This window comes from Indicator indicator, chromosome 14 (genome assembly GCF_027791375.1).
Source record: "Indicator indicator isolate 239-I01 chromosome 14, UM_Iind_1.1, whole genome shotgun sequence".
NCBI lineage: Eukaryota > Metazoa > Chordata > Aves > Piciformes > Indicatoridae > Indicator > Indicator indicator.
In genome coordinates, this window is record NC_072023.1 from 10,560,803 (window position 1) to 10,587,909 (window position 27,107).

The 27,107-nt window shown below is 39.1% G+C and overlaps 1 protein-coding gene across 3 annotated transcripts in view; it reads left to right on the forward strand.

Moving 5' to 3' along the window:
* LARGE1 (LARGE xylosyl- and glucuronyltransferase 1) overlaps window positions 1-27,107 on the forward strand; it is a 189,219-nt gene that overhangs the window by 34,201 nt on the left and 127,911 nt on the right. For all 3 annotated transcript variants that reach the window (XM_054386620.1, XM_054386621.1, XM_054386622.1), the window contains exons 2-3: window positions 18,214-18,515; window positions 24,817-24,899. In XM_054386620.1, coding sequence (XP_054242595.1) covers window positions 18,214-18,515; window positions 24,817-24,899 — 385 coding nt within the window. The remainder of the gene's footprint in view (window positions 1-18,213; window positions 18,516-24,816; window positions 24,900-27,107) is intronic.

Genomic DNA, 27,107 nt, shown 5'->3' on the forward strand with positions numbered 1-27,107 from the left:
AATAAAGAGTGGGAAATTACATTACCCGGGCAAGCAGAGCTTGGTCGCTTTTGCCACCACCTTTTCATTGAACTTTCCTGTCCACAAGGGTCTATGTGAGTTCTTTTTTGTTCTTGTTTTATCACCAACTCATCTCAATAGCTTCTTTTGCTCTCTCCTGAAAGTTCATCAGTAACAAATCAAACCACTTCGCCTTCAAAATACAATTCAGACCTTGTGTTTGAGAATGCAATTTAAAACCTAACTACTGTCAGCAATGACTGTGGTTCCTAGTGGCTTAAATTAGCTTCACATCTGCACTTGGATGGCATTTTCTAAGATTTCTGAGTGGTGGTTCTACTGTGGCCATACTCCAACCCTTCTTTCTCTTTGAGCTGTAGGTAATTGAGTCTTTCCAATATACCTGCTTTGGGTCCTGGTAAAGTATCTGAGACCAGCCCTGCTCAGGAAGGTTGTTAAAAGGATATAGCTGAAGGTGGATTTCCCTGAGGGCTTGGCCCAGCTGGCTTAGGAGGTGCATACTTATTTCATACTTAGTTCATACAGAGGAAAAGCAGATAATTTCTTTATATTTCTGTGGCATCTACTTTATAGATTTGATGGTAAAAAATATTTCCTGGAATTGTTTTTTGCCATGATGGGTATGAAACAGCCAGGATTAAGAAAGGAAACAGCATTCTTGAGGTCACACAACAGCCTGAAAAACCATTCCACAATAGACAGAGGAACATCTGAACAATAACTGTCTCAGAGGCTGTTTGGTGATTGCTAGTAATAGCCCTTCCAGAATACAAAAAACCTTTCACCTTCCATAGTCCACTGTTTCCCTGGGAATTGTGCCCAGTTGAGCAAGTACTGAATTTTGCACAGTGTCTTAGAATCTCTGAAAGTGAGGACTCTAGCTTATGTGCTTTAGGCTGAATTTATAGTTGAATTTCTATCTAATATAGAGAATCATCACTTATATTAGATGCTTTATGTCTTGAATACTTCTGTCACTTCATACCCTATTTAATTACTTTCATTCTTCCCTAATTGAGTTTAGGGTAATAACTTTGATAACTCAGACACCATCTGGCATGGCAATACAGATTTCACAAGAAGAAAGCAGCAGAATTACACTTGAAGTTCAGCCATATTTTTTTCCTCTCTCTTTTTAAGAGAAATAATCAAAAATAGGCATGAAAATACTGTCATTTCACTATTTTCAAAGAATCAAGCACTACAGCAAATCCAGTGATGTACAATGACAGAGCACACCTTAGAATTCCTCACATATACTCATTCTGTTAAATAAATAATAACATGGTTGTAGCTATGGAATTGAGGCTTGAAACGAGGCTTATTTCCACATCTCTTGTGTGCAGCTGATAAAAGTCAGTCAGTTAGATTAGATATACCTGGGCTGCTCAGGGCTGAGTTTGGAAGGCATGAATTGATGAAAATTCATTACATAAGCATTTTACACTGGTTAATCCACAGAGCAGGATCAGCATCAGCCTATTATGAAGGATTACAGCCTGCACAGCACCATAGAGGATGAACATAGAATTTGCAGAAATTTCAAAGTGAAGAAGGGAACTGGAGAATGCTGGGCTCTGAAATTAAGGCATTAAGGATCATCAGGACCTGATTAAGAACTGGATCCAAAATGCTTGAACAAGAAAAGCATAAAAAAGTGGTGGGGGGCGGGGGGATCAAAAAAGGCACAGCTTGGAAATTAAATACATAGTAATTGATATCTAAAAGATTTGGAGGTTTATATTCTTGGCAGAGTTAAACTTCTGCTTTGTAAGTGCTATAGTGTGACAGAGTGGAACTAATAGCACTTTACTTTTATCTGAACACTTTTTCCTGTAGTCTGGACATCTTTTGAGTGCCCAGTATGGAGGAGAAAACCCTGTTGTGTGTATTGAGTTGATATCAGTGAAAATGACGTGTTTTTTCACTACCAAACTTTACCTGCAGAGCTCTTTCAAGGACAATTCCAACAAAAATAAAAAGCCAATAGTTGCAACGATTGATGATAAATCCTTGTTAATTTTGTGTATAATACTGTTATCTTGAAAGTTCTGCTGAAAGTTGCTGCAGGCTGTTTAGTGCTCCTTTAAATGATTTCATTCAGCCTGAAGAATGCTCCCTAAGGCTCCTTTAAAGCCCTTAAAGGAGCCTTAGGGAGCATTCTTCAGGCTGAATTGATGGCAGTGCCGAAGCTATCACAAGCTTCTCACAGGTTCTGGCCTTTCCTTTTACCCACCCTATCTGACATGTCTGCTGTTCCAGAATGTCCCCATCAGAGTAAAGCACAAGTCGTTGGAATGGTTGTGATAAAGAACTTGGATTGCTAGTTCACAGTGTTCAAAAGTCATAATTCAGTATATCTAAAATTATAAGGTTTTAAGAGCTTTGTGTCCTGGTTTGTTTTTTTTTTTTTTCATCCTGACAGGTCATGGTTTTTTTTTTTCATCTTTCTCCTGCAGAGATGAAAATGAGATCTTACTGCAAAGGAAACAGACAAGCAAAAAACACTGATGTTTTCTCCTGTAACTCCAAGATTTAACTTTCCAGTACATTTAAAACAGTGCAAGACTTTACATACAGTGTTAAGAACTGGAAATACTGAACACAGGCAGCAAAATCTTGGCTCATTGTTACATGTTATGTGCATGGGTTGGAAGAAGATTTAGTAATTGTCACAATAATAGAGTAGAACAGGCCTATGTGATGCTTAAACAAGTCTGGAATTTTACTTTCTCTGGTGTTTGGATTCCGTCTGATTATCCAGGAAAAGAAAGGAAAGTATTGTCTTGACAAAATTTACGGTAAATATTCGTGATTGTCAAATAAGGAACTAAGTTGTTTCCATAGAAGGTGCTAGTATGAATTTTAAATACATATCTGGTAAAGTTACAGTTTCTCCAAAGAGGAGAGACTGTCTCTCAAAACATCAGAAATCACAGGCAGATGTCCTGCCAACTGGAATTTCACCATAAGCAACAAAATGCACACTGTATACTGCTAGAAGTGTAGGATTTTCTACAGAGGAGCACATGAAGTCAGAGCTGATACAACTCAATATCTATATTACTGCAATGATAGTTAAAACCAGAAGAAGGCAGAATTTAAAAAGTAAACTTGCTAATAGTACCACAATATTCTACAGTTGTTATTCTACTGTCTGCCTCTTTTTTTTCCTAGGCAGATGGTCGTAGTTTAGAAGGGAAGGGGCCATGTTTCCTTGTTTGCTGTGAGAGTGTGTATTGCAGCAGCCTGGTCTCAGGGAAAACAAGGATGAAGCAAGCATTCACTCCTAAACCTTATCCTATGTCAGTTCTTAACAGCTGCTTCCTCTGTCTAGACTACTTAATAAGGAATATGCAACTGAAAATAATGATTGAAGTCCTTACCTCTTCCTAGAATAAAATGGGAGTAGTTGAGAAGCTACTCTTTTTCCCCCTTAATTTTATTTTATTTTTCTTGTTTCTTCTTTAGCTCGACCTTTAGAGGACTTCTATGGTTGCAGCATTTTTTATGTAGCTGACCTATTTTGTTTTCTGTGTATGGCTGTCCTTAGGCATACGGTTTGTTGATTTTGAGTTTTTTTCATATGAAACTACCTTAGTCAAGTCTTCATTGATTCCACTTAAAGATAACAAAAGATGTTTCAAATAATAGAAATTAATAAATCTATAATTATACTAATACTAAAGGAAGATTGATAGACATTTTAATGCAAGTCTTATCAACAGAAATAAAGGGCAATTGCAAGATTGACATTGACCACTACATACAGTCCATTTATTCCTAAAAACAATACAAGAATTTCTGTGAAGGTCTCCACCTTCATCTTCCTTTTAACCCAACACAAAAACTTGTCATAGACACCAGTTAGGTCGTGATAGAAATGCCTGTAGAAAGCCTATGGCCATCAGGCCTGATCATAGGCTACCTAACAAAGGCATCATTAAAAACATCATAATGTAGTATGCCATTTGTAATTAGTAAGGAGATCTCCCACACTATATTCTACTTTTTTTGAGAGAAATTTCTGGAAATAATGAAAACTTGGAAAACAATAGATATACTTGATTTAAAAAAAAAAAAAAAAAAAAGGAAGAAAGTGTTAATCTGAATGAATATTGAGTACTGCTGCCCTAATTGTGTAAAGCAATTCTGTTTTAGAATAGTGAGTAATCATGTCAATGGGGTTTAACCTCTGTGGCATATTACACAAGAGAAGGCATGTTCTTTAGGATTCTTATTTAGGATCCTAAACATAGATGAAGATGTTTGTGTGCACTGGAGCAGGAATGTGAATTAGTCTCTGCGATGCACCTCATCAACTACAAGACAAAATCATAGTTGGCAGAACATATAAATCTTACTGTTGTGATATTTAGCCTTCATAAACTTGTGGCTGCTCAAAAAAATGAAAATTTTCACTTGTTTGCTGCACAGGAAGCTTAGCAGGTTTGTGATGGGTCACAGGGGATATGGCCCACGTTCCGTCCTGCAGAACACTGTATACATTTATGGTGTGACATAAAAATGGCTAACACCACCATGCTCTATGCATGCAGAATATCATGACATATAAGAGCTGTGCTTGTTTTCATCAAAGTCCTTGAGCTTTGCATTTGACTCACCTGAAATAGGATTATGTTTCTGATATGCTGTCTTCACTTTTGTACCAAAACAAGAATATCATAAAGGAAAGTAATTTCCTCATGTCTTATAGGAAACCCAGATCACTGATTGAAATGAAATTTTTGTCTATCTGATATGTTGTATCAATCTGGTAAAAAAATCAGTTCTGTACATACTTATATCTTTGGAGAGGGAGCATCTCTAATATATATCAGCCAAACATATTTTAGCAGGAGAATGTGAAGTGCAAAAGAAGAAGTTCCACATTACATGTCAGTGGAGCTTGATCACCAAACTAGATTGTAGTCCTGGGGTGGATATCTGGCTACACTCTTCTGAAACTACTGCTGAGGTCTGTCGGATTTCATAAGAACTAAAGAGTATATTTTCTAGTTTGTTTGGTTTTTTTTAATTTCACTACTCCCTTTTGCGTGTATTGTGGGTTTGGGAGGCTTCAAGTAGAAAAAGTATTATTATCAAACACAATATATTGGCCAGCTGTGGCTTTCTTGTTGGGAAATAAAAAAATGTAAAAATCTCTATTTAGGATTCCCTTAAAGCTTATGGACAACTTATTGCTGCTTAATGTAATCTTAACTTTTGCAAATATTCTAACTAGTTGCCTTCAGCTAATTTGTGAACTCTTCTAGTTGTTTTTTTTTTTAATGTAGTATGATTTGGTTTTATATCTACTATTTTAAAATGTTGTGTTTAATTTCTGATGTCACAGCCATTACATGTAACTTACCATCTGCATCACTGCTGTGGTGTTTTTTTTTTTCTCTGCAAAGTGTGTTAGAAATTCTTCTGTATATAGTACATGAAGCTCTGTTATGACATTTTTCTTCATGAGGATGGGGAACTAACTCATGAAGTTATTTTATCTCTTACATAAGTGAAGATAAATGTCATAACACTGATCAGCCTTCATGTGTTCTGAATGTGCAGTTATTTGCATTTTCCCCTCACTGTTCTTCAGGGCTGAAGTGGCTGAAATGACAGATGCAGCAAATGAAAGGTGCTGAGAACGTGTGGGGAAAATAGAGGACTCAATACAAAAAGCTATTAATAACTTCTGCACTTCTATGTCATCAGTGAAATAACAGTGATGTTATTTCATAGCATCATATTAAACTAAAAACATGGACTTGCAGTATTTCTATCTGCTTGTGTAATCTTCAGATACATATAGAAAGAAAATAATTGTTTTGATAATATGTTCTTTGCTACCTACCTTTACATGTATGGGTTCATATCTGTGTTGGTTGGCTAGAGCTCTGCAAGACTTGAAGGTTCTTACAGTCTAGTTCCTGCTAAGGAAGAAATGGTGTGGTGCAGAATTTGGATTTTTTGTTTACTTACTTATTTATCCTTGAACAATCCTTGATGCTCAATCAGTATTGACACAATCTCCTTTTCTAGCAGCCTCAATCAAAATACCAGTGCATGATTCTTTGCTGGCATCTCCGTGCCAAGAGAGATTAAGGGATATAACAAGCTTTCCAGCAGGTTTCAGCAGCACCAACCACCCTGAACTAATACTGCAGCATTTCTGTAGATGTGTTGAAAATCAACTTTAGAGATTCTGTGCTACCAGGTGACTTCTAGCAATTGGCATAAATTTTGCTATAGCTAAATTTTAAACTATCACTTAAGAGCCTAAAGGCTGGCTTTCAGGGAGCCTGACCACCTGCATTTCCTTAGACCTCCTTTTTTTCTGACCTGTTCTGTTTACCACAGCTCACTCTCACAAACAAGCCCCCCCTACACGCAGGTAGGAGGGAAAGTAACACAAAAAGCCCTGGTCTGAATTAAGGAATTTAGTGAAATTATTACAACACACAATTACCTTTGCTTATTCACAGAAAAACACAACAGAAACAGAAACAGCAGCAGAAGCCAGTGACAAAATGAACCCCAAGCTCAGAGCCAGCCCAGCAGAAAAAAAAAAAAAAAAAAAGGCAAACAACACCCCAAAACCCAGAAACCAGAAGCAGCGAACCAAACTGTAACATGAGAGGCTTCCTATTTGGAACTTCAAGCCCCATGACACTTTGCTCTGGCCAGCACTTTTCATTTTGAAGCTGGCATGACATCAGCATAGTATTGAATACCCATCCACAGATTCAGTTGGCTAAACCCATGACACAACCTGTCTCCCACCTTTAAACAAAGCTGAGCTCAGTTATCTTTTGCTTTACCATTTGTTGCTGTCTGATAAAAGCTCTCTGTTAATAATATGCTTATGATGGACTCTTAAACCAAAGTGGCATGGTAGTTGTGTTACAGATTCCATAAAGATCTCCCCAATTCTTTCCCACATTCCCTTATCCCAAAAGCAAATGTGCCTTTGAACTCCTCTGTTATTAAGCAGATCTAGGCATGCTTTGCCTGTCATATAATTATGAAATCATGCAAAATTGCACACATAACTGTGATCTACATATTGTGTGTGTTTATCTGTGTTCTCAATAAAATAGTTAACCAGAGGGGCAGGGCTAATGGCTGGTGACCAAGAATCACATTCAGGAAATGAAGTTCTGATCTAGTGATATTGACATGAGGCTAAACAGAGAACCACATAATGATACTCAATGTTCTTTTGGAGGACGGGGCCACATCTGGAGGTCCCAAGGAATTAAGAGAATTAATCTATCCACTGGAGTTTCTGCAGGACTTTTAAAGCGACCAGGCAGTCTTGTCACAGAGTAGTTGCTACACATTTTACAGGTTGTAAGGAAGCTCAGGTAAATGCTTTGAGCAACGTGCAAAACTCTGTCTCATTCATAACAGAGACATTTCAGTTGAAAGGGATGGTTGCAGTGTTCCTCTTAGGCAAGGTTGGGACTGTTTTCTGCTTTAGCTTGTAGATGTCAGTATGTGTAAATGCATTTCTTCTGAATGGTTGGCATGATGAGGGTAAGGAAGGATATGCAAAGCAGACTCTCTTGCCCAGGTTCCCCAGATCCAAGTGCTGTACAATCAGGAAATGCATTATAGCGCCCATTGTTGCTTCAGCAGGGAAAGTGTGCTTTACATATGCAAATACTGCTCAGAAGTTTAACTTAATAATTATCAGCTGGAGTCTCTATTGATGAGCAGCTGAGGCTAATCATCAGCCACAGAATCTGAATTAACTACTCCTAGGATTTGATTGAGTGTGCTTGTCTCATGCTTGTGGTTAATGTGGCAATTGTAGAAACCTATACGTAATTTTATAATATTTTCTGAGCTTATGGATATTTATATCTTGTACTTTCTGTACTCTTTAAAACAAAAACAAACAAAAACCCCACCAAAACACCACTCTATAAAATGGTGTATTTTAGACTTTTCCCCATCCTATCTCTTCCACAGTGTTTTACTGAGCAGAAGCCAACATAGAAGAGTTTCGATTTTTTACATCCCACTGCCATGAATGCTAGTCAGGAATACTGTGTACAGCTGCAGGGATGCATTTGGGCACACGCTTTACCTTTGAGAGCTGTAATGGCTGCCTGCCATTACTATGTATTCTGCCATATCCAGGGCCTCAGAAGTTGACACCAAGCTCACACTTTAACATAGAGAAATCTCTGGACATAGGATATCCAAACAGTTAATGGGAAAAGAAAAAAGGAGATGCAGCTTCCCCATAGGAAATCTTCAGATTAACAAATCTCGTTGTCTTCCCTCCTACTCCTACTGTACACCAGGGAAATTCAGCTGGCTACAAATACTTACCCTGCAGATACCATCCATATGCCTTTTCCTAAGTGTGCTTTGTTATTCACATCACACTCCTACAGTCCCTCCATGATTTCCCTTCTAATTATTCCCTGCTTGCCCATTGCTATGAATAACCAGTGGCATTCACCCACATTCTGCCATTTAAGGCAGTTAGCAGTCCATCCTACTAAGAATTGGATTTCTCCTTTTGCAGGAGGTGCCACAATTTATTTAAATTCATCCAAATTGTAACTCTGAAGAATTAAGTTTAAGTTGCAGAAGCTTTAAGCCTCAGGGCACAGGCACCCACTAGGCAGTGGTTTGTTTCTATGCCCATAGTGGAGGTGGTAGAAGAGAATTCTTCAGGACAGAGGCAATCAGGCTAGCTCAAACTGACTTCACTGACACCACTTCAACTGAGTTGGATGCTTTGCACTGCAGGAGGTAAGAAGTGTTGGGTGACCCTTTGGGTCAGCTAAGCAGTGGAAACAGTGATGTCTAACTGAATGGTGATAATGTCTGCAACTGGTCTAAAAGGAGCAATTTATTTGTACCCCTAAGAGACCACTGTTAATTGTGATGTGAATGTTTTTGACAAAAAGTCATTTCTAAGCAGTGACTGGTCATTGGCTCTGTAGAGAACTGCTTCTGCCAAAAATACTATAGAGAGCACCTTTCAGTTGGGATAGGGTGGTCAAGGACAAAAGGGGTACTGACCTTCTTTTATGGGGTTCTCTGCAGTATACTTGCAGAGAATTGTTGGAGGAGTTTTCCCTGCGATACCTGTTTGGTGTGTGAACATTTCATCAGTTTTCTGTGCTATCACACTGACAGTCTTTACCTGCACGCAAACCTTTTGAAAAGAAAGACAATATCCCTCTAGCTTTGTGGAGAAAGAGTTTCCTTTTCTCCCTCCCTTCCCCAACTGCTGCAGAAGCGATTTGCCAAAAAAATCAGCATCTTTACAGAAATGGAGCTTGGAGAAAATAACAATTCATCAAGAGCACAGATGGCTTATTTAGAACCTAATAGGTATTAAAACATTATTTTCCCCAAGCTTTACTTCTGATATTGATAACGTGTTATCTTTGCCAAGCTCCCCTCTTGATAACATGTTATCTTTGTCAAGCTAAGTCCCTGATAAAATCTTATTTTCAGTCAGTGCTTACTCTGATAAGACGTTATTTTCTTACATCTCCACTCCCAATGGAAAGAGAGGAAATGTTATTTTTAGTCCTTTTCTTGGAGAAGCATTTATTTTGCCAAGGTAATGCAAAGCAGGGAAAAGAAGAATGAGGATACAACAGAAGAAAGAAAGAAAAAAAAAAAAAGTCATTGTCTTCTAGATAAGGAAATGAGCAAATAATTTTAAGATTTATAGGCCCTTTTCTAGGAATTTGCTAATAAGCTAACATTCATAGCATGAGCTAATAAGCTAATATTTCATTTGAAAAAGAAAAAAAAATTTAAAAAGCTACCTCCCCTTTCAGGAAAGATGCAGGATATGTTTAGATTTTCTTTCCTTCTTTCTCCCTACGTTCTCTTTCTACATGCTGTTGTTTACATAGAGTCTTTTGCTGTTCACCATCCTATTATCCTTGTTCGAAGTAGCAGAATTGCATTCACTCAGCAAACACACAGGCAGCCCACTGCAGCTATACAACATAGTGCCATCGTTGATGGTACAACTGCTAACTCTTTCTGAGGCACAACCCCGTCCTCACTTTGTGTGCAGAGCAAATGCAGCAGTGCAAGGAGTGGTTCTTGGACCACCCTGTTTAATTAAATAGATGGGAAGGTGTGTCATGAGCAAAGCAAGTTAGTATAGAAAGTGGAGGGGCAGCTTTGTGGTTTCTACAGTCAGATCTGCCCTGGAAAATTGTTTCTGTCTCTCCTACTGAGTTCATTACATGATGTTCATTAAACAAATCTATTACAAGTGACTGATAACTGCTCTTTTCCCATTTTCTGAGTTTCCAGCATGCAGACCACTGCATTAAGGAAATGTTAGGCATATACTGCTGCCTATTCAAGTGATGAAGTCTGTCCTCTGAACAAAGGAAGCACAGGAAAGTTGCTTATTTGTTGAAAAACCACATCAAAACTGTCTCAATTGTGCATTCGAAACTGCTTTTTCTTTTGGCATTAACGACTCCAAACTGGGTCCTGCCTGTAAAGAGGGACTGAAAGTATCACCTTTCCCTCAAATAACTTTGAAAAATATGTCACTGATCCCTGAGCTACATTCAAGTATGATAATTATGAACATCACAGGCAAATGAGGGAATTAAATAAGTCTTTTCTTTGGAATGGGGTATTTGTGGTCACAAACTGAATAATGAGCTGAAATAAGCTACTGAACAGCTGTGAGTACCATCCATCCAGTGCACACACAGATGCCAAGGTTCTTTGGAAATAAAGTGATGAGCACACAATTGATGATCGTGTCATAAGGCACAAGGGAATGACAGCAAAGATTGGACAGGAGGCCATAACTCTCACATTTCCAAACCTATGAGTGTTTGACTTCCAGGGTGGCTTGACCTTGGCTGAATGCTGGGTGCTTACCAAGAGAAATAAATGTTAAAATACCTTCTCCCCTGCCCCTTCTTTCTTCCTGGGCTTGACTTCACTCTTGATTTCTCTGTCTTCTCCCCCTAAGCAGCTCAGTGGGACAGCGCATGGAGTTATGGTCACGTATTGTCTGCTGTTCCTTCCTTCTCACACTCTAATCTTGCTCCAGCATGGAGTCCCTCCCACAGGAGACAGTCCTCCACGAACTTCTCCATCATGGGTCTGTCACAAACCACTCCAGTGTGAGTCCTTTCAATGAGCTGTAGTCCTTCAGGAACAGACTGCTCCATTGTGGGTTCTCCATGGGATCGTAAGTCCTGTCAGCAAACCTGCTCCATCATGAGCTCTTTTCTGCACAGTGCCAAGAGCCTGCTCTAGTGGGGGCTTTCCATGGGGTCACAGCCTCCTTGGGATGCATGCACGTGTTTCAGCAGGGAGTTCTCAACAGGCTGCAGTTGGATATCTGCTCTAATGTGGACCTCCATGGGTTACAGGAGCACAGACTGCCTCACCATGGTCTTTACCATGAGCAGAAAGGGAATTTCTGCTCTGGTACCCGGAGCATCTTCTCCTCCTCCTTCTTCACCTCTTGGTGTCTGCAGAGTTGTTCCTCTCACAGATTCTCACTCCTCTCTCCTGGCTGTTGTTGTGCAGCAGTTTTTTCCCCTTTTTAAATGTGTTATTACAGAGGTGCTACCAAGATCACTGATTTGCTTAGCCTTAGCCAGCAGTGGGTCCATCTTGGCGCTGACTGACATTGGTTCTGTGGCATACAGAGGAAACTTCTAGCAGCTTCTCACAGAGGCCACCTCTGTAGCTCCTCCACTACCACCACCTTGCTGCACAAACTCAATACACTTTGCAAACATGATATTTTGGGAGGGTGGAGGAGGGGTTGGCGTATGATGTGTTTAATTTCTCTGTCTGATTGCAGAGGGCTATTTTGTTCAAGAAAAGGACGGTAGGAGAGCATGTCCATGTATGGGAGCAGCAGACAGTGCAGGCTGGACTGCAGTGAAATTGAAAGGTTCAGGTCTGAATTCAATAAAACATGTTAGCATGTGCCTAGGTACCATTAGCAGCAGTGGAAATTAGCACAGATTGAGCATTTAAAGGACATGATGAATTGCCTAAGTGCAATTACTGTTGCCTAAGTCCAAGAGTGATGATTAGTTGGCGTGTCATGTGGAAACAGCCTCTTCTTACCAATGAACATGGAATGTAGCACATATGTTCTCCGTGTCAAATCCTGAGAAGGGTTTGTGCTTAATACCAAGGAGAGCAGTGTTTCTGTCAGAGCTGAGAAAACTTGTTTGGGCAGTGTGGAAAGGCTTGGTTGTTATTTCTTGTGCTGTCTCTGTCTAGTGGACGTCACCCTTCCCTGTTCTTACTGTGAAATCTTTCAACAGCACAGATTTTGACTACTAAATCTTGGAAGGATAAGCTCATAATTGCCTCATGTCACGTTAGAATGAAGAAGTTCTCTGTTCACAAACCTGGAATATATTGCTTAGGCTATATTCCACTATTAAGATAGTTATTTGGCAAGATTTTCTACTTCCAGCTGAGATCACACTGCAGTGATTCATAAAAAAATGTTGGAAAAGTGAGTATGGGAACAAGCACCTTGGGATGCCTTAGCATCTACTTGTGGAAGCATATATCTTAAAGTTCCAAACTGTTAACAGAAAGGGCTTCATTCATAGCTGCCCATATAGCCAATACCCACCAGAGTATCCAGCTGAGTAGAGGTGCATGGAGTACTAAGATGGCAGATGATTAAAGCTGAACTAGAGTTCCAGAAGAAAAGGCATAGTTTATCTGCTTACACAGAGCTTTTATGTCCCCATAGTTCTGACTGCAGTCTTCTTATTTTTCTTTTCCCTTAGGGTGCATGGAGTTCTCTACAATAGTCTTTATAGAGAAAAAAAAATAATTGTGGGATGAACTTCAAATGATTTTGTTCGTGGCCTTAACAGGGAGAACTTCATGAGAGTGGTTTCCTGCTATCCAAGTTCTTTCTGCAGAGTGTTGCCTTTTGGTTAAAATTGTTATACTACTAGTCCTCAAAGGGTACACTGATAATGTGAATTTTCAAATGTGAACAAATGGGAAATGGAGGAGTCATGTTTTCTTGATTCTGTAGTCAGAGAGACTGAAACATTATCTGTGAGCAGCATAACTTCCTCTTATCTCAGAGGCAGCCTAGAGTTCACTGTCATCAGTTAATTCATTATAAAGGCATTACATGCTATTAGGCAGGGGCTGAATAATAGCTAAAATACATAGAAACCTCTAGACCTTGTAAAGATGCCAAAAGCCAAGTAGTTTGCACGTAAAGAAAAAGAAATGTACAAAAAACACAGAAAGAAATCTGACAATATGCTACATAAATCTGTCTGCCTCAGTTCCTAATAAAGTTTTGAGCATTTGAGTTCAAATCAGGTTTATTTGAGAAGCTCAGGATCCCAGCTTCTGCACTTGTTTTCTCCTCTGAACTGCAGTAAATTTTTCTTTCCCACACTCTGCTTCTTTCTCCTTTACTGCAGCCCTGCAGTTAACTTTTTGGCTAAACTTTGTATTCTCTATGGGCCTCTCCCCAGCTTCCAACACTGCTGGGTCCTTTTCAGGACTATCACCTCTTCAAGTCTGATGACTACAAAACTTAGGAACCTGGTTTAAATTCTTATTCTTTAGGGTTTGTATGTAAGAAAATCCCACTGCTCAGTCTCTCTGCTTTCAAGTAAACTATGCTGAATTGTATTCTATAGGGTTTATTTCTTCTAGTACCTTAAGGTACTCTGCTTAAGTAAGGTTTAATGGCTTTTTATGCCTTAAATACAGATGACTCCACATATGCAGAAGCATTCAATAATCCACAGAATTTGTAAATTGCATATTGTCAAATTTTCTGAATTGTTGGACCTACTGTGATAATAAGTCACTGACTTCTGTCAACCATGAAATAATCATTCAGGTTTGTGTTGTTTTGTGGGCAGTGTGAATTTTGTAAGTAATTTTTATTTCTTTGGTGCAGTTGTATTAGCACAGAAAGTCTGAAGTAAAAGTCTTGACACAGATAGGGGAAAAAAAAAAGGTGAAATCTGAGACTGAAAAGTCCCCAAAATAGACCAATAACCCCAAATGAAGAATAAAAAATAATAGCTTTATTAATATTTATTTCACCATTCAAAAGAGTCTTACTTGCTTCAGAGCACAGCAATGTTCCTTACAGTGTTCCCTGGGAGATCTTTTGTCCCAATGTTACACAGACCTTGTGTTTTATGTTGATTTAGATCCAGGTGTCAGGTAGTGATAGGACTAGGGGGAATGGAAAAAAAATAGAAATGGGTAGATTCAGACTTGGATATTAGGAAGAAGTTTTTCACTATGAGGGTTGTGAGACACTAGAACAGGTTGCCCAGGGAAGTGGTAGAAGCCTCATCCCTGGAGGATTTTAAGGCCAGGCTAGATGTGGCTCTGAGCAACCTGATCTAATGTGAGGTGTCCCTGTCCATGGCAGGGGGGTTTGAACTAGATGATCCTTGAGGTCCCTTCCAACCCTAATAATTCTATGATTCTATGAAAAAGTGCCTAGACAGCTCAGAGCACTCTGATAGTTACTTAACACTATAAAGCTGAAGCGTAGTGCAATCAGTTTAACTCTTCTACTAAGTAGCACACACAGTCAATCAAATATTAGTGATCCTTTATGTAATTCATTTGCTCTCTCCTCAAAGTGAGGTGAAACACACAGTCCATGCATTGCCTTGAAAACTAATATAAGGGAAGAAGATCAGGGTAGCATGTGTTGGTGTTTACCTGCTACAATAGCTCCCAGGAGGCATTTTGCCATGTTCACTGAAATAAAAATATCTTCATGTGTCCAGTCTGGTAAGAGGACTAAATCAAATAGTACCTTACCACCAACCTTGCCAACTTAAGATGTGCAAAAATATTGAACTAGACCATCTCAGCATTTATGACAAGAATTATTTGATTTCTCAATCTTAAGGTCAAACTCTGTTCACTTTTTATTTTTATACTTTATTTCAAGTGAGTCTCGGAATTGCCACATTATCATTTGCAGCAGGGAGCTGGATTGTAACAAATATACATCAAGATACACCTGAGAATAATCAGCAATGTTAGTAACAAAACAGTCAACTGGTCCAGTTGTACGAACCCTGAGGAAGTCATCCCAGAAAATGCCTTGGACTTAGCATTTTGTACAACATAGGGATCATTTTTATGGTGAATCAATACATTTCAACTAGTTGCATGTTTCAGATCATGAATCTAGCTGGTTGTATAAGTCCTGTCATGATTTCCTGATTGCCTTTTACAGCAGAAATATTTACTACTGAAGAAGGCGCTAGTGGACTTTACTAGCATTTAGAGCTAAGGCAGCATAAACACTAAGCTGATCTCATTAGTCAGTTTCTTTCTCAGTCTATGCTGCTTCTTCTACGTATTGTGTAGAAACAGTCCCACTGTTCTCCTGAATATAGCTACAATTCTCCACATGTACAAGGTGATATCTTTTTTGTTGATTTTTTAGTTTTGACATAGCAATATTTATGACTCATTGATGTCCACAGAATACTTAAAGAGATGTCTAAATTTGCTCCATATTTTGAAATGTTGATGAGTGTTTTTCTCAGATTTACTTCCATGTTTTGATACCTTTTCTAGTCATTGTTTGAGAAGGTAGCAGAATCCACTGACAAGAATAGGAAGAGATGAGTAACATCTGTGTCATACTGGGTATTCACCAAGTAGGGAGTTGTGATTGCCATTAAAGTCTTTGGCTAGATTTGCATTGCATTGTGTGTCTGATGATAACAGAGGCTGCTTGTTGTTTGCATGAGTAGAGGTGCTGGTTTTCTTTTTATCAGAGAGTGTCTCTACAATGCACTCCTGCTGCCCTGTAGTAGAATGCAATATAGTCACATCCAAATGAATTTAGGTCTTCCAAGCTTGGGCGTCATCAACAGAGAAATAACAGTTTCAGTTCTGTTCCTTCCAAGCTGGATGGAGAAAGGTAATTCAGTATTTTATTGCACTTCTAATTGTAGCATGGCTCTGTCCTTAATCTTGTCCTTTTCAAATCTGTCATTTAATTTTTAATAACTACTTCCCTGAGCATTCAAGTTCCAAGATACCAGTGGGTAAACTTCAGAGACCTTTTTTAAGCTCAGATTTATCTGTAAACTTTGCTAATGGTAAGAATAATAAATTAGAAAATGGTTGCAGAATAAAGTTGCAAGCAAATGCAAGACATTCAATCCAAGATATTCTCTCCAAATGGTGTCTTAAAACTAGAATAGATACTTATATAGCTTACAGGAAACATATATCTGTATAGTTCAACAGTGGAAACTGGAATTGCGGCTTTGATTTCTATAGCTATTTTTTCATAACCTTAGTTTAGAAGCCTGCTCACCATGTAAATATGGAACAATGGGATAAAACAAGCAATGGGCTGGTCTTTATAGCAAGGAGATAATTTTGAGTCAGAAGGTGAGAAATGTACTTGTTAAGAACAGCTGCACAAGAATTGTATGATTTCCATTTTCTAAGCCATTCAAGCTGGTGTTTGTTTGATAAAGACAAAGGTACTGTCTACACTGGGAAGATTATTAAATAGCAATCATTTATTTTTAATACATGCAAGTTCTTTCAGAGAAATTTCATAGTATAAGGTACTCTTGTATCTTCACTGTAAAGGAAGTCTTTGTAATTATGACACTAGATAGCTCTCACAGCCTTATGCTTTGATTCAATTTGATTTTAATTGAAGATTTTTGAACAGTAGTTTAGTTTGAGAGGTTTTTACCACCTTTCAAGCATTTGTGTGTACACTCTTATGTGCAGCTTTATTAAGATTGTGTAGAAGTATGTCTCTGAAAGCACATCTGCTGCACTCCTGTTTGGAAGCAATAATGTATGGGGAGGTGATAGGGTAACATGTGTTGCTGTTCTCATCTTTGGTTATGGACCTTGTTCTCATGTTAATGCATCTTTTTTATTGTTTATATCAAGCTTATTTTTTAATGCTGTTTTTGAAGAAGTTAGCTTTTGAAAATGTGAAAACAAAGTGTTTCCTATTTCTGGAATATAAATTTTCAGATAAAGGTTTGGAATTGAATCATTTTGCTTTGCTCAAAATTCCCTTTTTGTCTTTTTCAAACAAAATAGAGAATTTGACCCACATGTGTGTTGAATGTTTCTGTTATTCTGAACCTCTTGTTTCTCAGAACGCACCTTATACTGTGTTGCTGAATAAAAACCATCCTCATGTGAATCAGCTGGGACTACTGTTTGGCACAAATTGGTAACCAAAATGCCGTGGCTCTGCTGTGGAGAAAATGGGGAAATTATTGTAACAGTGTGAGAGCGGAAATCCCCGTCCCACACCCATAATAACCAAGCTAGCTCAGTCTGGAAGCAAATGAAAGCTGTATTTACAAGCAAAACTACAATCTATGATGAAATGCAATGAATATGTACAGATATACACTCTTCATAACATTTACAAATATGTACAATCAACAGAAAAGCACAACCAAGCCCGCTTTGCTTCCCCCAAGGGGCCTCCCCCCCCCAGCCAGAAGGAATCCCCTCAGACCCCCCTGGCAGAAGGCAGAGAGTCAAGAAGCAGAGAGGCTGTTTAGACTTAGCTTGTCAAGGTCAGCGTGCTATCTTCAGCCAGAAAAGAAGCAGGCAGACAGAAGCTGAGCAAGCTGAGACTGCCCAACTCCCTAACCTTGTTTTGAGTAGAGATTCTTAAACATTTCTACCTCTCCAATGGAAGTGTTTAGAATAATCATTATTTTGCTTTCTTACACCCAATAGTGATTTATTTACATTCTTTCACTTTCTCTGCTTGAACTTTGTGAAGAAAAATTAAAAAGACAGTCTTAAAACCATCAGGTTGTTTTGTCGTGTATACATTTATAAAATATATTAAACTATATATGAATTGCCTTTGAATTAAATCCTTCTGTTCTTGACCGTCTTCCTAGACTAGAGACTGGCAGGCAGCCCTATCCAGAAAAAAAGAAACACGTGCATATATTTTAGTGTGGCTTTAAAATTAGTAACACCTGTAGCTCACAGAACTTCAGCTTTTGTCCGAGTTTTCCATACACTTCAGTGTGCCAAGGCTGCACAAAACCTGGCTGTATTTGAAACATCCCTGCCCTCGCCATGCTGACGTTAAAGGAACAACACAACTTCAAGTATATTCTGACAGAAGTGTTTTGGTTCCTTCTCTTGCAGATGGGAAGCCGGTGTCTCTGTCTCCACTTGAATCCCAGCCCCACAGTCCTCGGTACACGGCGTCGAGCCAGCGGGAGCGTGAGAGCTTGGAGGTCCGCATGCGAGAGGTGGAGGAGGAGAACCGCGTGCTTCGCAAGCAGCTCAGCCTGGCACAGAGTCGCAGCCCCGCGCACCACCACGGCAATCACTCCAAAACCTACTCCATGGAGGAAGGAACAGGCGACAGCGAGAGCCTGCGGGCTGGCATTGTGGCAGGGAACAGCTCTGAGTGTGGGCAGCAACCAGCAGTGGAAAAATGTGAGGTAAATAAACAAAAGGAAGTTGCCAGAAGCAAGCCTTGATAGATTTGATTCTTTAAGGACATTGTCTCCTTCCCCTTGAATATTTCTGCCCAGAAACCAGCCTCTTAAAGGACTACTGGGAGCTGCTTTGTTTTGGATAGGTTTTAATTATTTTTTTTTCAAACTTTAAAGCATTTAATCATCTGAATATCTTTTGAGTTATTATTTGATCAGAGTTTTTTGTCTTTTTCATTCATGTGTCCCCAAACCTGGTGTAAAAATCAAAGCTTTGTTCCAAGCTGATTTCAATACAGCTGTGCTGATAAGACCTATGGCAAACTGCCCCCGTGTGTTGCTAAATTAAATGAAAGCACCACGGTGCTTCGAAAAGCCTTGTTCCTTTGTTTGTACATCTGTACTAGAATAGGGTTTACTGTTAATTAAATTGTGACTTATGGAGCCAGCCTGTGCTTTTGAGTCGAGTTCTGGATTCTGCCAGGGTGCTACTATGGAACCACCTGCTTTGCCTGAGCTGTGTAGAAGTGTGGTTAGCTGCAGGGAACAGAACATCTTTCCAAGAAGGTTTCAGGGGGGTTATTTTTGTTTAGTTTCCTCCATTTTATGCTACTAGTTTTGTGGATGCCATCCATCTATTTAGTTGTCAGATATCTGAATGATGACAGTTCTGAATACTGATAGATCCAAACCAGAAAGGCTTGCTTAAAGGCCTTGTGGCAATTTCAGCTGGTGAAGATATAAAAAATAACTTTTTCCATTTAGTTCTATGAGAGGGTAATACCATATGACCTTTGTCTTGCTTTCTGGGAAGATAAAAGGTGAAAGAATTTAAGTGGGGGAGAAAAAAACAAGTCCTAATTATCTCTTCAGAGAAAGTCTATTTAATGGGAAAATATCAAAGATGGTTTAAAAATGAATTATTGCTTTCCAGTTAGACATCATTATCCATCAGTGTGAAAAAAAAAAAAAAAAAGAAACCAATATTATTTTATGCAGAGGGAAAAGGAGAGGTCTGGTTTTCATTTTGCTTTCTCCTCATAATGAGGGCCTGATTTTCCTCCCTTTGTGCATGTTGGCATTTCTTTTAATAAGGGAAGGCTCAGGCCATCAATAAACAAACCTCACTTCTACCTTATTATCATGCCAAGGAGTGATGAGCTGAGTCTCCGTCCTTCGTTGTTCAATGTACAAACCAATTTGTGACACAAAAATAGCAGCTTAAAGGAGGAATAGTTTAAGTGCCCTTTCAGTGTATAATGTGTTTTGCCAATGAATTTACTTGCTCAGTGGGGTTTAGCATTGTGCTAGAGGCAATGGTTATATAAAGTAGGAAACCTCACTTTATTTGCCATCCCCTATCTCATCGCACACTATTTTGATAAGGAAATAGCTTTTCCGTTTTTTTTCTTAAGGAATTCACTCAGTAATTCAGTAACAACTATGGAAGCTAAAATTAAACTTTCTTATTATCAGATTTGCCAGGGGTCTCATCATTTATCCTATTACTGTAGATTCTGGTTCTGTGTATGAGTGGTATCTTAACTTCATATACTCTCTGTTTTCAGTGTGTCGGAGGTATAAACTGAATCAGTTTTAGCCTCTGAGTCTGGAATACGCCAAAGCAAGAGTCAACAACTTGGGTAGAAGAAGATCAAGGTCCTGAGAAGAAGTCTGGGGCTCTGGGGAGAAAAAGAGAGCTAGGAATAGGTTGTTTTATTTCATTGAATCATTTTTTTTTTATATTTACTGAAGGTAACATTTCAGAATCTGAATAGGGATAGTCTTAAGTGATGATTAAAACATTTAAAAATGCAGTTACAATAAATGAACATTAAATCTCTGATAAAGCATTATCTGTGTGATAATAATTGTGATCTCTATCAAACATTAGTGGGTTTGCTGCATTCCAGCCACTGCTTTCTGCTCTATGGTATCACAGGAGAGCTCTTCTGATATTATAAAATGGATCAGCATTGTATTGCAAGGAGAAAGCAGAGTTCCGAGCAAGAGCCTTCTCCCTGGAGAGAGCAGATGCCAGTCATGCCTTTCCATTAGGAGAAAACTGTAGCACCTTGGAAATATAAGTAAGACTAGTCCTTACACAGCTGTAGGCACAAATAACAGACTTCAGAAGGAGCCCATAATGCTGATGGAGGCCAACAGAATGATACACAATACTAGTGTGTGTATATATATATATATATGTATATGGTGTTATCCCAGTATCTTCCCAGCCTGTGCCTCCATTAAATGGGCATTTAGTTTGAATTAAGTATGCAGCTTAAACACTGTGACACAGGAGAAGCAGATGTTACCTGCCTTTGGCAAACATTTGCAGCATATTTATATTTTTGTAACATGCTTTTAATATCTCTTAACCACACTCAACAATTACTTATGAGGGATTACATAACTGCTAATTTAAGGCCTGCCTAGTACTACAGGAAAATTACTGAAGTATGAAATGCTTCACCAAAGATTATTTTTAGCCAGAAGAACTAATTAGTTTGTTAAGCTTATTATTTCACCAATCCAAAAAGTAGCCTGAGGAGGAAAAAAATTAACATCTGTTTATCTAAGCACCTTATATTCCTCATCAGCATGGGATCTAAGGGCCAGTTCGTCATGTAGTTTGGGACTTTTTCATCCCATTCATTTTTCTCCAGAATGGACTTATATAAAATATGTCTTTCAGAAACAGTTTTTTTCCTGGTCTGTAGTGGCTAAGTTAATGGTTTCTAAACTACTTTAGTGTGCACCTTGGTATTATTTAAACTCCTTTTCCTAAGGAAGCTCAAGTTCCTTTAAATTCCTTGAAGCACCTGGCCCTGAGTGCTCTGTACAATATATTTTTTTCAAAAAGTTCTCTCTGTCCCTGATCCCCACCCTGTGGGAAGAGCAGTGTGATTAACCTTCACAGTGCTTTGATTACCTATTCATATCTGTGTGTACAAACAAAGGAAGAATTCACTAACTAACTCTGGAAATCAAGATGTATCACCATTTAATCTGTTGCTGCAATGGATTCCATTGTCTAAAAATATCTCCAGTGAGTGGCCTGTGTCCAGCCTTCTTGCAGTATCTGCTAGTGATGAATGTGTCTGCCACAGGTTTTAAGAAGAGTGTTGTAGGAGGAGAGATGTTTTCAATCACAGAATCATAGAATAATTTTGTTTGGAAAAGACCTCTGTGATCATCAAGTCCAACCATTAACCTAACACCACCATGGCCAGTAAACCATGTCCTAAAGTGCTATGTTTACACATTTCTTGAACAGCTTCAGGGATGGTGACTCCACTGCCTTCCTGGGCAGCCTGTTCCAACGCCTGACCACTCTTTCAGTAAATAAAAATTTCCTAACATCCAATCTAAACCTACCCTGGCTCAATTTGAGACCACTTCCTTTAGTTCTGTCACTTGATACTAGCAAGAGACCAAGCCCCACCTCAGTACAACCTCCTTTCAGGTAGTTGTAGAGAGAGCTGAGTTTAATTCTGCAGTGATCTCTGAATATCCAGGCTAGAGTATGACAACTAGAATTACCACAAACTGTGAAAAGGAGCCACTGTCACATGCAGAGCCCTTGGTGGGAGATGTTTGAAGTGATGTACTGAAACAAGCAGAGCTGTTGATGTGTGTCATGGAAGTTGGAGCACTCCTTGCTTATGTGGTTGTGTATCACAGGGATGGGGATGGGGATTCAATCTTCTAGCTGTGCTCCGGTGAAAAATGAGGAGTTTGAGGGAGCTGTGATGCTGCTCCCTCTTTCATAATCTAGCATCTGATGATCACAGGAGAGTACTAAGGAGAGTGCAAGTTCTTTGAAGTGCTTCCTTCTTCCAGCCACTATTGCCTTGTCTTGCCAGGACTTGGCTACAGGTAGCTGCTCTCTATCCGGACATATATTTGAAACAATTGTGGACAAAACTGGAAGAATAACTTTTTTGTGTGCTAGGATGCAAATATCTGCAGACAATTCAGGTTGATGACCTTATCTTGACTGACTTAATTTCCTCCTTACTTTGTTCACCAGTAAAGCAATGAGAGAGAAGAAAATTAACCAAGAAAAGGAGAGGTACAGACTGAGTCTTGCAGCATGCTGTGAGCAAAACCTTTGGCAAAAAGAAAAAAAAGACTAGATTCCTGTTCTCTTTGAGGATTATGCTCTTTCCTATAGCTGATCTCAGGCGAGAATAGAAGTGATGCATAGTGTCAAACATGGCAGAGGAGCTGAGCAGAATGTAATGGATGTCTGCATCTCTGAACTGGATAAGGATGTTCAGAGAGCAGCAGGTGCTGTCTTCTCACTGTGCCCTGACTGAAACAGCATGCGAGAAGACAATTAGGAAAGCATGTTTTGAATTTTGAAGCAAATTGATTTAGGAAAAAGAGAACAGGCATGGGCCAGTCCTTGGGAAAGTAAGCCCTGATTCTGAGAGGAGTTGTAAGGTAGAGAGAGTGGCTGTGAGGAGAGCTTTTCTGGCAAGTAGCAGTAGTATAAAAATATGTTGACAGTGATATGACAGTGCTATTCTGTCAAAACCCATAAAATGTTTGTACCTTGTCCAGTGTCTTCAGGTGAAGTGTTTAGAGCAGTCATAAAACTATACTCAGTTCATTTGATTTTAACTGGCATTGAAGGGAAGGACTCAAGTCTTCCAAACACCTGAGAGAGACCAGGCAGTGATCAGAAATGAGGCAGTGCATAGAGTGTGCACCCACAGGAACTTATGCCTTTAAGTATGGTACAAACCACTGATGCAATAAAAGTCATTAATAAGCAGTTCTGTTTCCCCCTATTGTTATCACAAGACAGAAACACAATCAATTTCTGCAGAGTGCTGAGCATGTTCAACTCCCATTGACGGTAACATAAATTTAAAGTGCTGATTACCTCACAGCACTGTTGCCAAAATGTGTTGCAATATCTTTTCTTCCTTACAACTGTCTGGATAGGAGTGCCTCATATAATTCAAGTTCCTCTTAAAACCTCAGATCTTCAGTGTGCCTCAGATTATGAGGCACACTAGGGCTGGAGTCAGCTGTGATGTTCACATAGGGGTTGCTCTATGGCACAGCCTCTTTGCAATTACAGGAATCAAATTGTGTCCCATACCAGGTGACATTAATGGATGGGGCTATGGACTCTCTAGATCTGCCCAACAGATGTGACCTCTTGTGTAAATCTGCTTCTGTTACAAGCCAGACTCTGGGAAACTATGACTATGTGAAGAGGCAGAATTCTTTATTTGTGCTCAGTGTAATGGGCTTTCTGTGGAAAATGAGAGCTGTATGTGTGAGAAACCAGCTAACCAAGCTTCAAATGGAAGCCAAATGAGGCTTCCCTGCAGTTTCACAGCTGTGTCCCCAATCGCAGCTTTGTGCTGCCAACGTGGAGAACTCCTTCATTTCTGCAACCACTAAGAAACAGAAAAATGTGGAAGCTGGAGTCAAAGCTTGCCAATATTTTTTTTTTTTTTTTGGTGTCTCTAGGAAATAGCAATGGCTAATTTTAAAATCAGGGAAGAATAACTTAGCAGCATTTTTCAAATTACTACTTAGTACCTTAATAATAATGACTAGTAGTGCCTTTCCAGTTTTCCCTTCCCTCTTGAGTGGATGAGTAAACCTCTGCCTCATATCAAAAGGGAGGTAAGAAGGCACAGAATAAGTGATAATTTGCCAAGGTCCTGGAGTGGGAAGAAGTGCACGTAGGGGCTGTGTTGAACTTCACATTAACACTGCCCAGTATAGCCCATACTGGTAGTCAGAGGCTAGGAAATGACTACCTGCTCTTGCAGATCATGTCCTGTCTTATCACTGGGATGCACCCAGCCCCTGGCAAACCAGATGTCCCACTCATATTCATCCTTCAGAGCTTGTTCTTCCTCTCCTTAACACCTGTCTTTAAGATGGAAATAATGGCCAATTTCTAAGGGCATATCTGTTTCTAATTGTCAGACATAATTTCAAACTTCAGAAGGTTAAAGTGTTTGTGTTTCTGCATATTTAGATCTTCGTGTGCTGCTAAGTGAGTGTGTGTACACACACTCGTGTATGCTCTTAGCTAATAAATGCAATTCTGTTCAGACATCTGAGGTAATTTAGGGATAGTAATGACTTTCAAATGATGATGGTGTTACAACTCAATTAAGATGTTTTTAACAAACTGCCTCGAGTGAGCTGCAAACAGCTGCAAAACACAAACTCAAACCTGTAATGACCACTGCACTATATAATAACACTGTCAAGGACACAGGAGCAAGCTTTAATTTGTATTCCTTTTGTTCCTTTTCTCCCACAGACCATCCATGTTGCCATTGTTTGTGCAGGGTACAACGCCAGTCGGGATGTTGTCACACTTGTCAAGTCTGTCTTATTTCACAGGTAAGGGTAGCTTTCTTGTATGTTGTACATCTGATTATGGCTAAATAAGCTCCTTTTATTTTGTATTCTCTTATTTCAAAAGAAAGTAAAATTTCCCTTCCCTGGTTACCTTTTCTTTGGAAGGAAAGAAGCACGAAATTTAAGATCACCACAAATAGATTAACCCATGTAAAGATTACCACAGTGAATTAGAGGCATCAGAGATCCACCTGCTACCTGTGTTGCATTGTGGGAATAGGAACAGTATCTATCTGCACTGAAAAGCATCTGCACACTTCTGAGTGTTGTAAAATAATAACAGTGGTAATAACAGCATTGTATTCATTTAGCCTGTTTCTGGCATCAGTTAATGGCATATGGGTAGATAGTAATTCGAAAGCCATGCACACAAATGCACCCTGTTTACTTGACTATCCCAGCTTCCCATTTAGGCATCTGTTTTTTAAAGTAACCATGTTATTATAGACAGTATTAGTTCATTAAAGCCAGAATATTTATTCTACTTTTGGAGGGGCTGCTTGCAGCCCTTCAGAAGGCTTTGCATCCTGCTTTTAGCACATAGAGTACAGTTAGATCCCAAAAATTGAGAGGCTTAAAAGTACAATAAAGACAGAATTACCAATTCCTTTAATAAACAGCAGTTTCAGAAGAGGAGAGCTGGTATTATGTGTGGGCATTTATTTATATCCCTTATCCAATTTAGTAATGTCTCTCTGAGCTGTTTTTCAGCAGTGTTGCAGAAAGGGGATTAAAATAGGGAAGTGATCAAACTGACTCAAACAATACAAATAGACTAATAAAATATTCATAGGGTATAAAGAGTTTATTAAGGAGGTAGTTTAAATACATTGCCTTATATTGAGTGATAATTTTATACCAGGAGGATGACTCTTGTTCATACCTTGCTAGTATCTCTTAGAGCTAGCTGGAAGGGGGCATTCCAGTCCCCCACCTTGCTCATTATCTTTGCCTCCAGTCCTCTGCTGGAACAGTCCTAGTAATCACTCCCTTACTGTGCTTTTACTACAACCATTTTAACTTTTCCCTAGTTTTGGTAAGTGTTGTAAAAAATGCAAATACTCACTTTGTACAATGCAGAAAAAGTCTCAGTAAATATTCTGAAAGAGGTTGGCCAGAGTGCAGGTGGAGAGGTGAAGTTCTTCAAAATGTAAGAGCAGCTTTCACTGCCAACAACGCTTGCCTTTGCAAGTCTTTCCAGAAGTAGCATGTTCATGTTAGATGAGCAGAAAAGCAATGCTAAAATAAGCATAAAAAAGCAAATCAACAGTAAAAGCCTGCCTCATGCTCTGTGCAAATTTTTCTGAGTGTTAAAATCCTGTTAGATTTCAAAACAATATCTATTTCCAATTAGACTTGTGAATTATTCAGTTTGAACTGGCTTTATACTGCAAGGATGTGGGGCATTTTGTCTAGTTTGATTGTTGTTTCTAAGGGATTTCTTGCAAATAGGCATTTTTGTGGTGACATGAGTTACCTTAGTGGATAGTTTCTTGCATTTTTCCCTCCTAGTGTGTGCATCCATTCTAAGAAATCCAATCTATCTGTTTGCAAATGTTTTGTAAAACACAGGAATCTCACAGCTCAAGGGTTCAAACTATCTCTTTCTGTGTTACTTAAAGGAAATGCCCCTGTTTTACATAAGCCACTCATCTGAGCAATTAAACTATGAACAATTCTGCCAGAATTGTTCTGTCAGAACTATATCATTTTGAAATATATTTAATTAAAAATATGAAGCCAAAGCAAAGGAATTGCCATTGATATTTTTGAGTATGGTGGATTCTGCCATTGCCAGGAATCCATTGGCTGTGTGACTGGAAGTACTTCTCATCTCAAAGAATTTGTCTAGCTCAGCAGAGGTGATCAAGATAAAAGTCCAGTGTAGCTAATGAATCTTTAATACAGATAGGTTACATTCAAGATAACCTATCTCACTTGTTTGCTCAAATTCTACTTAAAGACAAATCTGAATCTGTTCATGCCTAAAACTGGCTCTTCTCACTAGAAATTAAGTTGTTCACTAGAAAGGGAAGATGTTCTCAAAAAAGAAATAGAGCTTCTTCCAGGCAGTTCTTCCTTATCTCCTAGAGAGCACAGGCTTCTCAAGCATCTGTTGATGCTGTGGCTACATGTGCAGAGGGACCTGCTGGAGAAATTCTCCTTTCTTGGGTCTTTACCTTTAGAGTA